Source organism: Mustelus asterias, unplaced genomic scaffold, assembly GCF_964213995.1.
Source record: "Mustelus asterias unplaced genomic scaffold, sMusAst1.hap1.1 HAP1_SCAFFOLD_663, whole genome shotgun sequence".
NCBI classification, from domain to species: Eukaryota; Metazoa; Chordata; class Chondrichthyes; order Carcharhiniformes; family Triakidae; genus Mustelus; species Mustelus asterias.
The window spans coordinates 95,288-113,554 of NW_027590612.1; the positions used below are offsets into that span (position 1 = coordinate 95,288).

Sequence of the window (18,267 nt, forward strand, 5' to 3'; positions counted from 1 at the left end):
ACAGACAGTGACCCGAGGCCAGAATCGAACTTGGGACCCTCGCACTTTGAGGCAGCAGTGCTAACCACTGTGCCACCGTGCCGCCATACTATCCAATATTGCTTCAAACACAGAATTTGGGATGTCACCTCTCTCACCCCCGAGCTTCCGCAGTCCCCGGTTTCATGTTTTAAAGCAGTGTGGCGTACATAAAAAAGTGGGAATTGGGCACGATTTTTGGATTTCCAAACTTGCTCCAATTCTGGCTGGGATTGGCTGTTATCGAAAGACGGGATGGGTTACGGGGTTGGAACTTCGTGCCGAGAGCCTTGCTCAAGTTCACGGCCTTTGTCTTTCTACTTTAGCAGATAATCAGCACTATGGAAACTCAGGTAGCGAATGGTCCAACAAGCAACAACACATCCAATGGCCCATCCCTCAACAGCACAAACTGCTCCATACCAATGATGGCTGGGCCCTCTGACGACAGCAAGACCAATCTCATCGTCAACTACCTACCACAGAACATGACACAGGAAGAGTTCAAGAGCCTGTTCGGCAGCATTGGGGAGATCGAATCTTGCAAGCTCGTCCGTGATAAGATTACAGGTAAAACCAACAAACGGCATGTTGCCAGACCATGAGATATAGGAGCAGAACTAGGCCATTCGGCCCATTGAGTCTGCTCTGTCATTCGATCATGGCTGATAAGTTTCTCAACCCCATTCTCCCACCATGGCACTGTGGCACAATGGTTAGCACTGCTGCCTCACAGTGCTAGGGACCCGGGTTCGATTCCTGGCTTCGGTCACTGTCTGTGTGGAGTTTGCACGTTCTCCCCGTGTTTGCATGGGTTTCCTCCGGGTGCTCCGGTTTCCTCCCACATTCTGAAAGACGTGCTGGTTAGGGTTCATTGACCCGAACTAGGCGCCGGACTGTGGCGACTAGAGGAATTTCACAGTAACTTCATTGCAGTGTTAATGTAAGCCTTACTTGTAACTAATAAATAAACTTTTTCCCCATAACCTTTGATCCCCTTACCAATCAAGAACCTATCAATCTCTGTCTGAAATACACTCAATGACCCAGCCTCCTCTGTGGCAATGAATTCCATGCATTCACCACCCTCTGGCTGAAGAAATTCCTCCTCATCTCGGCTCTAAAGGGTCGCCCCTTTACTCTGAGGCTGTGCCCTCGGATCCCAGTCTCTCCCACTAATGGAAGCATCTTCCCCACATCCACTCTATCCAGGCCTTTCAGTATCCTGTAAGTTTCAACAGGATCCCCCCTCATCCTTCTAAACTCCATCGAGTCCTCAAACACTCATCATACGTCAAGCCTTTCATTCCCGGGATCATTCTCGTGAACCTCCTCTGGACCCTCTCCAAGGCCAGCACATCCTTCCTTAGATATGGGGTCCAAAATTGCTCACAATACTCCAAATGTTCATAGGTAGAGCACGGTTTTAGTCTCACGGGCTACAAGGGTGGGCGTTAATCTTGCTCTTTATCTCTCCCTTCATTGTTTGTTTGAGATGTGGCCTTGTGATGTGAAAGGGGTTGCCCGATCCCAAAAGATTGCAGACCTCACATCAGGGCCCCACATTTAAAGCCACCTTCAGCGCTTCGAAGATGCTTTGGGAGAGTTGGCAATGGGCGGAAATGTTACTGGGCTGGGGAAGTGAGTTCCTGACCAGGGGGACCTATGATAGTTGTGAGGCAGGTGATGGTCCCGCAGCCCCATACCCCCAGCTGAAGCAAGCACAATATTTCTGTCCAGCGACATGAGTCATTCAAAAGCACAGCCATGTTTATAAGTCACCATGACTTAATGTTTATTGTGTCCAGTTAGGGGCTCTTCACTGTAGGAAGGCTTAGAGAGGTTGAGGTGGCGGGGGGAAGATGGCAGTGTAGTGGTAAAGACACTGGTCAAGTAATTAGATATAGCTTCAAGAAGAAATTAGATCTTGCTCACAGAACCCATAGATTCCCACAGTGCAGAAGGAGACCATTTGGCCCATCGAGTCTGCACTGACCACAATTCCACCAAGCTGGTCCCCCTGATACTAAGGGACAATTTATCATGGCCAATCCACCTAACCTGCACATCTTTGGACACTAAGGGACAATTTATCATGGCCAATCCACCTAAACTACACATCTTTGGACACTAAGCGGCAATTTTGCATGGCCAATCCACCTAACCTGCACATCTTTGGACACTAAGGGGCAATTTAGCATGGCCAATCCCCGTAACCTACACACCTTTGGACACTAAGGGGCAATTTAGCATGGCCAATCCCCTTAAGCTACACATCTTGGGGCACTAAGGGACAATTTAGCATGGACAATGCACCCTAACCTACACATTTTTGGACTGTGGGAGGAAACTGGAGCACCCGGTGGAAACCCACGCAGACACGGGGAGAATGTGCAGACTCCACACAGACAGTGACCCAAGCCGGGAATCGAAGAGTGCTAACAGTGCTAACCACTGTGTCACCGTGCCGCCTATTAACTCTTGGGTCTAAGGGTGTCAAGGGATCTGCGGGGAAGGGGGGAATCAGGATATTGAGTTTGATGATGAGCCACGATCATAAGGAATGGCGGAGCAGGCTTCCAGGGCTGAGTGGCCTACTTCTATTGGCTTCTAAATTCTATGTTTCTAATCCAGAGAGCCAGGCTAATGCTCTGGGGGAGCGTGGGTTCAAATCCCACCACGGCAGCTCATAGAATTTAAATCCAATTTATAAAATCTGGAATTATGAATCTAGATTCAGGAATAGTGATCATGAAAACATCATCGATTTTATATCTTTTGGGGATTCCATCTGATGGAAATCTGCCATCCTTCCCTGGTCTGGCCTACATGTGACTGCAGAGCCACAGCAATGCGGTTAACTCTTCACTGCCCTCTGAACTGGCCGATCAAGACACTCAGTTCCAGGAATGGACAACAAATGTTGACCTTTCCAGTGGCGCCCACCCATGACTATGGAGGCACGGTAGCACAGTGGTTAGCACTGGAGCTTCACAGCTCCAGGGACCCGGGTTCGATTCCCGGCTTGGGTCACTGTCTGTGTGGAGTTTGCACATTCTCCCCGTGTCTGCGTGGGTTTCCTTCGGGTGCTCCGGTTTCCTCCCACAGTCCAAAGATGTGCGGGTTAGGTTGATTGGCCATGCTAACAAATTGCCCCCTCGTGTCCTGAGATGCGTAAATTAGAGGGATTAGCGGGTAAATATGTAGGGATATGGGGGTAGGGCCTGGGTGGGATTGTGGTCGGTGCAGACCCGATGGGCCAAATGACCTCTTTCTGTACTGTAGGGTTTCTATGATTCTATGAGAGAATTCTTTAAGGGAGATAGATTTACTCAGCACAAGGAAGCTCGGTGATGCACATCAATTTAGACACGAGGCTCGAGGCTTCAGTAAATGAAGGCTTTTATTTACTATTAATGAAGCTATCAGAACTTATGTGCACTATCCCAGACTGAAGGGGTCCCGGCCAGAGCAGGGACTCTTATACCTCTCCCAGGAGACGGAGCCCGACTGGGATGTGCCACAACAGTAACAAACACAGGTGTAACAACCCCACCCTAACCCAACAGCAACAATAGCACAATCCAACAGTAACATATGTACATCCTTGTAGTACTGGCCAGCCCCTGGCTCAGTACTATCCAGTGGGAACCAACGATGGTTCACCACACTCGGTTACTGGGAATAGATTGCCCGATTGCTCGCAGAGACATTTCGGGAAGATTTAATTGAAGTGTGAGAGGATAAGAGTAAAAGAGGAGATATCGGTTCCCTATGTGTGGCAGTGGGTAGCAAGATGGCGCAGTGGTTAGCACTGCTGCCTCACAGCACTAGGGATCCAGGTTAATCCCAGCCTTGGGTGACTGTCTGTGCAGAGTCTACATGTTCTCCCCGTGTCTGCGTGGGTTTCCTCCGGGTGCTTCGGTTTCCTCCCACAGTCCAAAGATGTGTAGGTTAGGTGCATGTTAAATTGCCCCTTCGTGTCCCGCAATGTGTAGCTTAAGGGGACTGGCCATGCTAAATTACCCCTTAGTGTCCTAAGATGTGTAGGCTAAGTGGATTGACCATGCTAAATTACCCCTCAGTGTCCTAAGATGTGTAGGTTAAGTGGATTGACCATGCTAAATTGTCCCTTGGTGTCCAAAGCTTTGCAGGTTAGGTGGATTGGCCATGCTAACTTGCCCCTTGGCGTCCAAAGCTGTGCAGATTAGGTGAATTGGCCATGCTAAATTGCCCCTTAGTGTCCAAAGATGTGCAGGTTAGGTGAATTGGCCATGCTAAATTGCCCCTTAGTGTCCAAAGATGTGCAGGTTAGGTGGATTGGCCATGCTAAATTGCCCTTTAGTTTCCAAAGATGTGCAGGTTAGGTGGATTGGCCATGCTAAATTGCCCCATTAGTGTCAGGGGGATTAGTCAGGTAAATAGCGGGCTGGGCCCGAGAGGGATTGTTGTCAGTGCAGACTCGATGGGCCGAATGGCCTCCTTCTGCACTGTCGCGATTCCATGATTCTAGTGGTCAAGGGATGAGTAACCAGAGTGTAATAGATCGAGGGCAATTCAATGTTGCTTTAACAATAAAAGGTTTTATTGCCAAGAGAATAAACTTATACATGTGCAACAAGCTCAGACTGGATTACAATGTGCTAATTCTTCCTCACTCCCGGGCTCCAACTGCGAGACCCTCCGCGACCCGGGGTCCACACCTTCCTGCTGACTTCCTCAGCTTCTCGCTGGGGCGATCCATAGGGTCATCGCCCATCACGTGGCCCTCGGGAAACACCCCACCCCCTCCCCTCCTTAAAGGGCCACTCTACTCCACAGAGGGCACGGATTGGCAAAAGAAATGGGGGGGGGGGATGAGCAGGGGAATTCTGTTTTTAGACACAGCGAGTGTTAAGGTCTGGATGGCACTGCCTGAGAGGGTAAGGGAAGCAGGGCTCAGTCGTAACTTTCAATCAGAAATTGGATAAATGCTCAAAATGGAAGGAACTGCGGCACTTGGGGGGGTAGAAAAGCAGTTGGAGTGAGACTAATTAGATTGGGTTTTTTTCAAGGCAGTGTCGCAGTGAGACAAATGATTCTGAGGATTAAAGGGTTAAATTGTGAGGTCCGTTTGGACCTACTTGGTTTAGATAGTTGAACTGTGAGCCTGAGATGCTTAAAAATGGTAATAGGGTAAATCCAAAGCAACTATTCCCTGGTGTGAGGGAATCCAAAACAAAGGGACACAATCTTCCAATTCTAGGCCTTTCAGAGGCAAAACCATGACTCACTTTTCCACACAGGAGGTGGGCCAATTAATCCTTGCAAAGTTGAGATAAGCAGATTAATGTTGGTCCAAAAGAGAAAATGCTGGAAAATCTCAGCAGGTCTGGCAGCATCTGTACGGAGAGAAAAGAGCTGACGTTTCGAGTCCAGATGACCTTTTGTCAGAGCTTTGACAAAGGGGCATCCGGACTCGAAACATCAGCTCTTTTCTGTCCGTACAGATGCTGCCAGACCCGCTGAGATTTTTCCAGCATTTTCCCTTTTGGTTTCAGATTCCAGCATCTGCAGTAATTTGCTTTAAAATTAATGTTGGTTGCGGATATCGGGAGGGACAGTTCACAGTTGAGTAAATGGAGTTGGGAGTTCGGATCAGCCACTGAATGGCAGAATAGGCCCAAAGGGCTGAATGGCCTCCCCCACTTCCTACATTCCAGATCAAAAAGGTGCTCCTAGATGTGGAAATGATAAGATCAGATGCCAATGGCGTACTTTGTCCTTTGTCAAACACTGCACAGGTAGGCTTACATTAACACTGCAATGAAGTTACTGTGAAAATCCCCTAGTCGCCACACTCCCAACGCCTGTTTGGGTACACTGAGGGAGAATTTACCATGGCCAATGTACCTAACCTGCACATCTTTGGACACTAAGGGGCAATTTAGCATGGCCAATCCCCTTAACCTACACATCTTTGGACACTAAGGGGCAATTTAGCATGGCCAATCCCCTTAACCTACACATCTTTGGACACTAAGGGGCAATTTAGCATGGCCAATCCCCTTAACCTACACATCCTTGGACATAAAGGGGCAATTTAACATGGCCAATCCACCAAACCAGCATGTCTTTCGGACTGTGGGAGGAAACAGGAGCACCCGGAGGAAACCCACGCAGACACGGGGAGAATGTGCAAACTCCACACAGACAGTGACCCAAGGCCAGAATCGAACCTGCGTCAATGGCGCTGTGAGGCAGCAGTGCTAACTACTGTGTCACTGTGCCACCCTAACCACCTCATTACTCCTGATCGTTTGCCCCTGGGCCACCATTGCTGACCCTCCTGCCGGTTTTTCCCCGTTAACTATCCTGGAAGCCTGCCTGGCCTGTTGAATTTAGTGGCGTTGTCAGGGATACGATCCAGCAAGATTGCCCCGATCATGAATCCCAGCGGACTTCACCGAACACCACTTTCTTTATCCAAAAGAGAAAATGCTGGAAAATCTCAGCAGGTCTGGCAGCATCTGTCAGGAGAGAAAAGAGCTGACGTTTCGATCCAGATAAGCTTTGACAAAGCTGAGATTTTCCAGCATTTTCTCCTTTGGTTTCAGATTCCAGCATCCGCAGCAATTTGCTTCCAAACATTTTCTCGAGTCTTTTTCGTGCAGTAAGTTTTGAGTTTAAAGTTTATTTTATTAGGGTCTTACATTAGGCTTACATTAACACTGCAATGAAGTTACTGTGAAAATCCCCCTAGTCGCCACACTCCGGCGCCTGTTCGGGTTACACTGAGGGAGAATCTAGCACGGCCAATGTGCCCTAACCAGCACATCTTTCAGACTGTGGGAAGAAACCCACGCGGACTCAATGGTTACTTTTGAACGGAAGTGGGATAAATGCTGGCACCAAGCGCTGCAGAACTCTGAAAGAGCCGGTGAATATTTCAGAGTGATTGGCATACAGCTGGTGATACCAGGATTAGGATTGCAATGCCCCTAATCCGCTTTTGTTACCGACATATTCAGCAGCGATACAAACTGGCGCGACACTACCCCAAGCCAGGGCAAACAACACGGGAAAGATGCCTAATCGCAGCATGATACCGCCCAGGTGCAGGCCATTCTGCCCATCTTCCCTGGTGAACAGTGGCACAGTGGTTGGCACTGCTGCCTCACAGCGCCAGGGACCCGGGTTCGATTCCCAGCTTGGGTGACTGTCTGTGCGGAGTCTGCACGTTCTCCCCGTGTCTGCGTGGGTTTCCTCCGGGTGCTCCGGTTTCCTCCCACAGTCTGAAAGATGTGCTGGTTAGGGTGCATTGGCCGTGCTGAATTCTCCCTCAGTGTACCCAAACAGGCGCCGGAGTGTGGCAACTAGGGGATTTTCACAGTAACTTCATTGCAGTGTTAATGCAAGCCTACTTGCAGTGTTTGACAAAGGACAAAGTACGCCATTGGCATCTGATCTTAGCGGTCCCAATCTAGGAGCACCTTTCTGATCTGGAATGTAGGAAGTGGGGGGGCCATTCAGCCCTTTGGGCCTATTCTGCCATTCAGTGGCTGATCAGAACTCCCAGCTCCATTTACTCAACTGCTCCCCAGATACCTGCAACTAACATTAATCTAAAAGCAAATTACTGCCGATGCTGGAATCTGAAACCAAAAGGGAAAATGCTGGAAAATCTCAGCGGGGTCTGGCAACATCTGTAAGGAGAGAAAAAAGCTGATGTTTCGAGTCCAGATGACCCTTTGTCAAAGCTCTTCGTTTTTGGATCAACATGAATTTGCTTATCTCAACTTTGCAAGCACTAATTGGCCCACCTCCTGTGTGGAAAAGTGCATAATCTTGTCTCTGAAAGGCCTAGAATTGGAAGATTGTGTCCCTTTGTTTTGGATTTCCTCACACCAGGGAATAGTTGCTTTGGATTTACCCTATTACCATTTTTAAGCATCTCAACCACACAGTTCAACTATCTAAACCAAAATTGTGGTCGGTGCAGACTCGATGGGCCGCACGGCCTCCTTCTGCACTGCAGGGATTCTATTCTATGATTGTAAAATAAAAACCACCTGGATAGTTCGTGAATTGTCTTAAATCTCTGTCCTCTGGTTACTGGCCCTCCTATCAGTTGAAACAGTTTCTCCCTACTTGCTCTCTCAAAACCCTTAAATCCCTTCTAACTTTCACCATATAAGAATAGCCAACAGCGTTAATCTGGGTTTACAAAAAGATCTGAAGGAGTTAGGAACATAGGAACATCAGAATTAGGAGCTCGTAGGCCATTCAGTCCTTCGAGCTCATTCTGCCATTCTATATGACCATGGCTGATTTCCATCTCATCCGAACTCCACTTTCCTGCCTTTTTCCCATCGCCCTTTATCCTGCTTTTGGTCAAATATCTATCCATCTTTCTTGAATCCATTGATTGATTCTGCATCCACTGCACTCTGGGGCAGTGAGTTCCACAGATTCACAACCCTCTGTGAGAAGAAGCTTCTCCTTAGTTCTGTCTTGAATCACAGAAATCACAGAATACTACCACCCATCAAATCTGCATCGACGCAGCAAGGTCCTGACCTATCCATCTAATCCCACTTGCCAGCGCTTGGCCCATAGCCCTGAATGTTATGATGTGCCGAGTACTCGAGTACTCATTTAGGTACTTTTTAAAGGATGTGAGGCAACCCGCCTCCACCACCCTCCCAGGCAGCGCATTCCAGACCGCCACCACCCTCTGGGTAAAAATGTTTTTCCTCACATCCCCCCTGGGCGGCACGGTGGCACAGTGGTTAGCACTGCTGCTTCACAGCTCCAGGGACCTGGGTTCAATTCCCGGTTTGGGTCACTGTCTGTGTGGAGTTTGCACATTCTCCTCGTGTCTGCGTGGGTTTCCTCCGGGTGCTCCGGTTTCTTCCTGCAGTCCAAAGATGTACGGGTTAGGTTGATTGGCCATGCTAAAAAATTGTCCCTTAATTTCCTGGGATGCGTGGATTAGCCGGTAAAATATGTAGGGATATGGGGGTTTAGGGCCTGGTTGGGATTGTGGTCGGTGCAGACTCGATGGGCTGAATGGCCTCTTTCTGTACTGTAGGGTTTCTATGATTAAACCTCCCACCCCTCACTTTTAACTTGTGTCTCCTCGTAACTGACCCTTTAACTAAGGGAACAGCTGCTCCCTATTCACCCTGTTCCTGCCCCTCATAATCTTGAACACCTCGATCAGATCACCCCTCCGTCTTCTCTGCTCCAGAGAAAACAACCCAAGCCTACCCAACCTCTCTTTATAATTTAAATGTTCCGTCCCAGGCAGCATCCTGGTGAATCTCCTCTGTGCCCCCTCCAGTGCAATCACATCCTTCCTATAATGTGGCGACCAGAACTGCACACAGTGCTCCAGCTGTGGCCTCACCAAAGTTCTATACAATTCCATCATGACTTCCCTGCTTTTGTGATCTATCCCCTGATTGATTAAGGCGAGTGTGCCATATGCCTTTTTCACCACCCGATTTACCTGCCTTTCCGTCTTCAGAGATCTATGGACAAACACGCCAAGGTCCCTTTGTTCTTCGGAACTTCCCAGTGTCAGACCTTTCATAGAATACTTCCTTGTCAAATTACTCCTTCCAAAGTGTATCACCTCACACTTTTCAGGGTTAAATTCCATCTACCACTCATCAGCCCATTTGACCATCTCATCTATATCTCCCTGTAACCCAAGGCACTCAACCTCACTGTTAACCATCCAGCAATCTTAGTATCATTGGCAAACTTACTGATCCCACCCCCACATAGTCATCTATGCCGTTTATATAACCTCCCCCCTCTTACTCTACAACTATGACCTCTTGTCCTGGACTGTTTTAGAAGAGGGAACATTTGGTTGACATTTACTTTATCAATCCCGTTGAGTATTTTATAAACCTCAATCAATTCCCCCCTCATTCTTCTGTACTCCAGCGAGAACAAGCCCAAGCGACTCAACCACTCCTCACACGACAGCCCCTTCAAACCTGGAATCAATTTAATGAACCTCTTCTGAACTGCCTCCAGCGCCACCACATCCTTCCTCAAAGAAGGTGATCAAAACTGAACACAATACTCCAAGCGTGATCTCACCAGTGCCTTATACAATTGTAACAACACTTCTCTATGTTTATACTCCAGACCCTTTGCCAATGCCAAGATTCCATTTGCCTTCCTTATAACATTCTGTATCTGCACACCTACTTTCGGAGACTCATTCACAAGGACACCCAGATCCCTCTACACAGATTCCTTTTGAATCTGTTTCCCATTTAAATAGTAATTTGCCCTTTTATTTTTCTGGCCAAAATGGATAACCTCACATTTACCCATATTAAACTCCATCTGCCAGATTCTGGCCCATTCCCCTAGCCTGTCAATATCCATCTGTAAACTTTTTAATCTCCTCGTCACAGCCTGCTTTCCCGCCTATTTTCGTGTAATCAGCACATTTCGCTATGTTACACTCTGTCCCTGCTTGTAGATCATTGATATAGATTATAAATAGTTGTGGTCTGGGAACTGAACCCTGTGGGACCCCACTAGTTACAGATCATCAACTGGAGAAGGACCCATTTATCCCAACCCTCTGCTTTCTATCAGTCAGCCAATCCCCAATCCAAGCCACTACACTACCCCAACCCTTGGGATCTAACCTTCTGGATCAGCCTCTTGTGTGACACCTTATCAAATGCCTTCTGGAAGTCCAGATAGATCACATCCACAGGATCCCCATTATCTATTGACTCACAGCCCCAGGGACCCGGATTCGATTCCTGACCTCGGGTCACTGTCTGTGTGGAGCTTGTACATTCTCCCTGTGTCAGCCTGGGTTTCCTCCGGGTGCTCCGGTTTCCTCCCACACTCCATAGATGTGCGGGTTAGGTGGATTGGCCGTGCTAAATTGCCCCTTAGTGTCAGGGGGACTCGTTAGGGTAAGTACATGGGGTTATGGGGATAGGGCCTGGGTGGGATTGTGGTCGGTGCAAACTCAATGGACTCCTTCTGCACTGTAGGTATTCTATCTACCTTGCTGGTTGCATCCTTAAAGGACTCTGGCAGGTTTGTCAAACCGTGCTGACATTGCTGAATTGAGCTTTGTTTTTCCAGATATTCAATCACTTTCTCCTTAATGATTGACTCCAGTAACTTTCCCACCACAGAGGTCAGGCTGACTGCTGTATAGTTTCCCACGTTTTGCCTCTCTCCTTTCTTGAATAAGGGCGTCACATTAGCATGTTTCCAGTCCACCCGTACCTTTCTGGAATCCAGGGAATTTTGGAATATCATAACTAATGCATCCACTATCTCTGCTGTCACCTCCTTTAACACCCTAGGGTGTAGGCCATCAGGTCCTGGTGACTTATCTACTTTTAAACCCTTCAGTTTACTGAGTAACATCTCCCTGGTTAGAGTGATTTCAATAAATTCCACTGTATTAACTGCAGTTTCTGGGAGTGAATTATTATCTTCTACTGTGAAGACAGAGACACAGTATTGGTTTGGTGCCTCTGCCATCTCCAAGTTTCCCATTATTACCCCACCATTTCCATCCTCGAAAGAGCCAACATCTCCTCTCACTATTCTCTTCCGCTTTATATACGTATAGAAACATTTGCTGCCAATGTTTATGGTCTTAGCCAGCTTCCTTTCACAGTCAATTTTAGCATTTTTGATATTGTATTTAGTCACCTTTCGTTGGTGTTTGAAGTTCTCCCAATCCTCCACGCTGCCACTAATGTTTGCAGTATTACATGTCCTCGTTTTTGCCCTTATGTTATCCTTGATTTCCCTATTAAGCCATAGGTGATTTTTCACCCTTTTGCAATTCCTCGTCCTCTCAGGAATGTACCTTATTTGAGATATCTTACTATCTCCCTAAACAACCCCCACTGTTCTTCTGCCGTCCTCCCCTTTAATACTCTTGCCCAGTCCACTTGGGCCAAGACTTTCCTTGGGCCTGCATACCCTTGCCCAATGCTAAAACTCGAGTATGTGATTCTGCCCTCTCACTTCCAATCCAAATTTGAAATTCTATTGTGCTGTGGTCACTCCATCCAAAGGGATCCTTAACTACAAGGCCATTAATCAATCCTTCCCCATTAGCTAATACCAGATCTAAAGTAACCAGTTCTCTGGTTGACCATAAGACCATAAGACATAGGAGCAGAATTAGGCCACTCGGCCCATCGAGTCTGCTTCGCCATTCAATCATGGCTGATATTTCTCTCATCCCCATTCTCCTGCCTTTTCCCCATAACCCCTGATCTCCTTATTAATCAAGAACCTATCTATCTCTGTCTTAAAGACACTCAATGACCTGGCCTCCACAGCCTTCTGCGACAAAGAGTTCCACAGATTCATCACTGTCTGGCTGAAGAAATTCCTCCTCATCTCTGTTTTAAAGGATCGTCCCTTTAGCTTGAGGTTGTGCTTTCTGGTTCTAGTTTTTCCTACTGGTGGAAACATCCTCTCCACGTCCGCTCTATCCAGGCTTCGCAGTATCCTGCAAGTTTCAGACAGATCCCCCCTCATCCTAAACTCCAACGAGTACAGACCCAGAGTCCTCAACCGTTCCTCATACGACAAGCTCTTCATTCCAGAGGTCATTCTTTTGAACCTCCTCTGGACCCTTTCCAAGGCCAGCACATCCTTCCTTAGAAATGGGGCCCAAAACTGCTCACAATACTCCAAACATGCGAAGCTCCACAACATGTCTTTTTTAAATTCATTTGTGGGACATGGGCATCGCTGGCTGGGCCAACATTTATTGCCCATCCCTAGTTGCCCTTGGAGGGCAATTGAGAGTCAACAACATTGCTGTGGCTCTGGAGTCACATGTAGGCCAGACCGGGTAAGGACAGCAGATTTCCTTCCCTATAGGGAACCAGATGGGTTTTTCCGACAATCGACAATGGTTTCACGGTCATCAGTAGATTCTTAATTCCAGATATTTTTTATTGAATTCAAATTCCACCATCTGCCGTGAAGGGATTCAAACCTGGGTCCCCAGAACATTAGCTTAGTTTTTGGATTAATAGTCCAGCGATAATATCACTAGGCCATTGCCTTCCCATTGCTGCTCTAAAAAACAGTCCCTCATACATTGGGGCGGCACGGTAGCACAGTGGTTAGCACTGCTGCTTCACAGCTCCAGGGTCCCGGGTTCGATTCCCGGCTCGGGTCACTGTCTGTGTGGAGTTTGCACATTCTCCCCGTGTCTGCGTGGGTTTCCTCCGGGGTGCTCCGGTTTCCTCCCACAGTCCAAAGATGTGCGGGTTAGGTTGATTGGCCAGGTTAGAAATTGCCCCTTAGAGTCCTGAGATGCGTAGGTTAGTGGGATTAGTGGGTAAATATGTGAGGGTAGGGCCTGGGTGGGATTGTGGTCGGTGCAGACTCGATGGGCCGAATGGCCTCCTTGTGCACTGTAGGGTTTCTATGATACTTCTATGATTCTATGAACCCTTGCTCAAGGCGACCCTTGCTAAGTTGGTTGATCCAGTCAATATGCATGTTGAAGTCATCCATAATTGTGTACAATTTTGGGCACTTCATTGTAGAGCAGGCAGAGGAAGTGGTGGCAAAGTGGTATTGTCAGTGGACTAGTAATCCAGAGACCCAAGGCAAGATCTGGGGACCCAGGTTCGAATCCCACTACGGCAGGTGGCAAAATTTGAATTAAGTACAAAAGAAATCTGGAATTAAAAGTGTAACAATGACCACAAAACCATTATCGATCAGGTTTGCTAATGTCCCTTTAGGGAAGGAAATCTGCCGCCCTTACCCGGTCTGGCCTCCATGTGAATCCAGAGTCACAGCAATGTGGTTGGCTCTTAACTGCCCTCAGGCAACTCGGGATGGGCAATAAACGCTGGCCCAGCCAGCGACGCCCATGTCCCATGAACAAATAGAAAAAAACTGGCTGCTGAACAGTTCTTGTTGATAAATCTTGTTGATAAAGGGGCGGCACGGTAGCACAGTGGTTAGCACTGCTGCTTCACAGCTCCAGGGACCTGGGTTCGATTCCCGGCTTGGGTCACTGTCTGTGTGGAGTTTGCACATTCTCCTCGTGTCTGCGTGGGTTTCCTCCGGGTGCTCCGGTTTCCTCCCACAGTCCAAAAATGTGCAGGTGAGGTTGATTGGCCATGCTAAAATTGCCCCTTAGTGTCCTGGGATGCGTAGATTAGAGGGATTAGTGGGTAAAATATATGGGGGTAGGGCCTGGGTGGGATTGTGGTCGGTGCAGACTCGATGGGCCAAATGGCCTCTTTCTGTACTGTAGGGTTTCTATGATGATTTCTTCTATGATGAAATCCTTTTCGTCTTCATGAATGGAGTCTCCAAAAGTGAACTTTTAAAGGGAACTAGCAAACAGGCTTGCTGCTCCTGTTTTGTTCCCACTGGAACGATGGAGGTTGAGGGGCGACCTGATAGAAGTCCACAAGATTATGAGGGGCATGGACAGAAGCTTTTTCGCAGGGTGGAAGAGTCAATTACTAGGGGGCATAGGTTTAAAGGAGATGTACGAGGCAAGTTTTTTTACACAGAAGTGGTGGGTTCCTGGAACTCGCTGCCAGGGGAGGTAGTGGAAGCAGATACGATAGTGACTTTTAAAGGATGTCTTGACAAATACATGAATAGGATGAGAATAAAGGGACATGGTCCCTGGAAGGGTTGGGGGTTTTAGTTCAGTCGGGCAGCATGGTCGGTGCAGGCTTGGAGGGCCGAAGGGCCTGTTCCTGTAATTTTCTTTATTCTTTGTTCTTTGTTCTTTATCCTTGATCATCCCTCCATGGAGGATTGGCTGACTGGCAGAAGGCAGAGAGGGGGATAAAGGGGTCTTTGTCAGGACAGCAGCCGGTGACTAGTGGCGTGCCTCAGGGGTCAGTGCTGGGACCACAACTTTTCACAATATACATTAACAATTTGGAGGAAGGAACTGAAGGCACTGTTGCTAAGTTTGCAGGTGATACAAAGACATGTGGAGGGACAGGTAGTATTGAGGAAGCAGGGGGGCTGCAGAAGGCCTTGGACAGGTTAGGAGAGTGGGCAAAGAAGTGGCAGATGGAATACAATGTGGAAAAGTGTGAAGTTATGCACTTTGGAAGGAGGAATGGAGACATAGACTATTTTCTAAATGGAGAAATGCTTAGGAAATCAGAAACACAAAGGGACTTGGGAGTCCTTGTTCAAGATTCTCTTAAGGTTAACGTGCAGGTTCAGTCGGCAGTTAGGAAGGCAAATGCAATGTTAGCATTCATGTCGAGAGGGCTAGAATACAAGAGCAGGGATGTACTTCTGAGGCTCTGGTCAGACCCCATTTGGAGTATTGTGAGCAGTTTTGGGTTCCGTATCTAAGGAAGGATGTGCTGGCCTTGGAAAGGGTCCAGAGGAGGTTCACAAGAATGAGCCCTGGAACGAAGTGCTTGTCGTATGAGGAACGGTTGAGGACTCTGGGTCTGCACTCGTTGGAGTTTAGAAGGATGAGGGGGAATCTTATTGAAACTTACAGGAGGCCTGGATAGAGTGGACGGGGAGAGAATGTTTCCACTAGTAGGAAAAACTAGAACCAGAGGGCACAACCTCAGGCTAAAGGGACGATCCTTTAAAACAGAGATGAGGAGGAATTTCTTCAGCCAGAGAGTGGTGAATCTGTGGAACTCTTTGCTGCAGAAGGCTGTGGAGGCCGGGTCATTGAGTGTCTTTAAGACAGAGATGGATAGGTTCTTGATTAATAAGGGGATTAGGGGTTATGGGAAAAGGCAGGAGAATGGGGATGAGAAAAATATCAGCCATGATTGAATGGCGGAGCAGACTCGATGGGCCGAGTGGCCTAATTCTGCTGCCATATCTTATGGTCTTATGACAAGCTTCAGCAAGCGTTCACAATCACGCTTCTTCCTTGTCATGTCAGCTCCCTGTCTCGTGTTGTTTTGTCATCCAGACAACATTTAAGCGCGGATGTACCGTTTCTGTCACGTTTCAGTCACGTTAGGTGCCAACGTTTGTAGCTCTCCCCACTCACCCTCCTCAATCGCTTTGCCAGTTGCCGCAGTAACGGCGGTTGAAAAGATGATTTGCGTCGAGGAGCTGTTTCCTTGAAGCCAGTTTTCGCTTATCATCCCCTCATCTGGGGGAGAGCAGACTGGCAAACCATAAAGGCAGTACAGCTCCTCGCGTGTGTGGAACTCTCTATCAACCATCTCGGAGATATCGCAGAGAGTTTCGCACACATTCACTTTGAAGTTAGGATTATATTCACTTGAGTTTAGAAGAGTGAGAGGGGATCTCATAGAAACTTATAAAATTCTAACAGGGTTAGACAGGGTAGATTCAGAAAGAATGTTCCCGATGGTGGGGGAGTCCAGAATTAACATAAGAACATAAGAACTAGGAGCAGGAGTAGGCCATCTGCCCCCTCAAGCCTGCTCCGTCATTCAATAAGATCATGGCTGATCTTTTCGTGGACTCAGCTCCACTTACCCGCCCACTCACCATAACCCTTAATTCCTTTACTGCTCAAAAATTTATCTATCCTTGCCTTAAAACCATTCAATGAGGTAGCTTCACTGGGCAGGGAATTCCACAGATTCACAACCCTTTGTGTGAAGAAGTTCCTCCTCAACTCAGTCCTAAATCTGCTTCCCCTTATTTTGAGGCCATGCCCCCTAGGTTCACCTGCCAGTGGAAACAATCTCCCTGCTTATCTATTCCCTTCGTAATCTTATACTTATCTCTTTTCCTGCAGTTCTTCCTTACCATTGGTATATACTTAGGGGTCATAATTTAAGGATAATTTTAGGACTGAGGTGAGGAGAAATTTCTTCACCCAGAGGGTGGTGAATGTGTGGAATTCACTACCACAGAAAGTAGTTGAGGCCAAAACGTTGTGTGATTTCAAGAAGAAATTAGATATAGCTCTTGGGGCTAAAGGGATCAAGGGATATGGCGGGAAGGGGGGGAATCAGGATATTGAATTTGATGATCAGCCATGATCAAGATGAATGGTGTAGCAGGCTCGAAGGGCCGAATGGCCTCCTCCTGCTTCTAGTTTCTATGTTTCTATGTTTCAGTCAGTGGTGTTCGGTAGACACGATACTGTCCGAGATCTCTGTTAGACTCCCTCATTTTTAAAAACTTTTGTTCACCTGAGAGAGGGTGTTTGTGAAACCAATGAACACCTTGGCAGGAACGACGCACACACTCTGCTTAATAACAACCGCAGTTTAAGAACAGATTAATTTATGCATTAAGTGCAACATCCCGCCTGTGAGTTGTGCGTCAGCAACAGAATATCTCGGATTGTAATAAGGGATATTACATATAACACATCACAGCACAGACACAGTATATCAGAAATTAAATATTATAAAAATCTCGCGCCAACTTGCTTTGAAAATAACGGTGATCTCGGAACGACATAACTCAGTGATTAGCTGGTGTCCAGAAGGCTCTGTCTGAGAATGCGATGGAGGACCATTCAATTCTGGCTTTCCAAATTTGAATTCATTAAAAATCTGGGATTAAGAATCTACTGATGACCATTGTCGATTGTCGGAAAAACCCATCTGGTTCACTAATGTCCCTTTAGGGAAGGAAATCTGCCGTCCTTACCCGGTCTGGCCTACATGTGACTCCAGAGCCACAGCAATGTGGTTGACTCTTAGATACCCTCAGGGATGGGCAATAAGTGCTGGCCCAGCCAGCGACACCCATATCTCATGAATGAATGTTTTTAAATGCCTACCTTGGGATGATACCTCAATTCCACAATTCTTCACTCACCTGAAGGAGGAGTCTGAGACTCCGAAAGCTCGTGCTGCCAAATAAACCTGTTGCACTTTAACCTGGTGTTGTGAGACATCTTATTGTGCCCACCCCAGTCCAAAGCCGGCATCTCCACATCATACCTTGGAATGACACAGATGGCACGGTGGCACAGTGGTTAGCACTGCTGCCTCACAGCACCAGGTACCCGAGTTCAATTCCGGTCTTGGGTCACTGTCTGTGTGGAGTCTGCACGTTCTCCTTGTGTCTGCGTGGGTTTCCTCCAGGTGCTCCGGTTTCCTCCCACAAAGTCCAAAGATGTGCAGGTTAGGTGGATTGGCCATGCTAAATAGCCCCTTAATGTCCAAAGATGTGTAGGTTCGGTGGATTGGCCATGCTAAATTGCCCCTTAATGTCCAAAGATGTGTAGGTTCGGTGGATTGGCCATGCTAAATTGCCCCTTAATGTCCAAAGATG

The 18,267-nt window shown here is 47.6% G+C and overlaps 1 protein-coding gene across 7 annotated transcripts in view; it reads left to right on the forward strand.

Annotated features, from left to right (window-relative positions):
- The first annotated feature begins 335 nt into the window (after positions 1–335).
- LOC144487240 (ELAV-like protein 2) overlaps positions 336–18,267 on the forward strand; it is a 78,812-nt gene continuing 60,880 nt past the window's right edge. For 3 of the 7 annotated variants that reach the window (XM_078205320.1, XM_078205318.1, XM_078205319.1), the window contains exon 1: positions 336–588. In XM_078205320.1, the coding sequence (XP_078061446.1) occupies positions 360–588 (229 nt within the window). In that variant the 5' untranslated portion in view covers positions 336–359. The remainder of the gene's footprint in view (positions 589–18,267) is intronic. The other 4 variants (XM_078205322.1, XM_078205321.1, XM_078205317.1 and 1 more) reach the window with 2 other exon arrangements.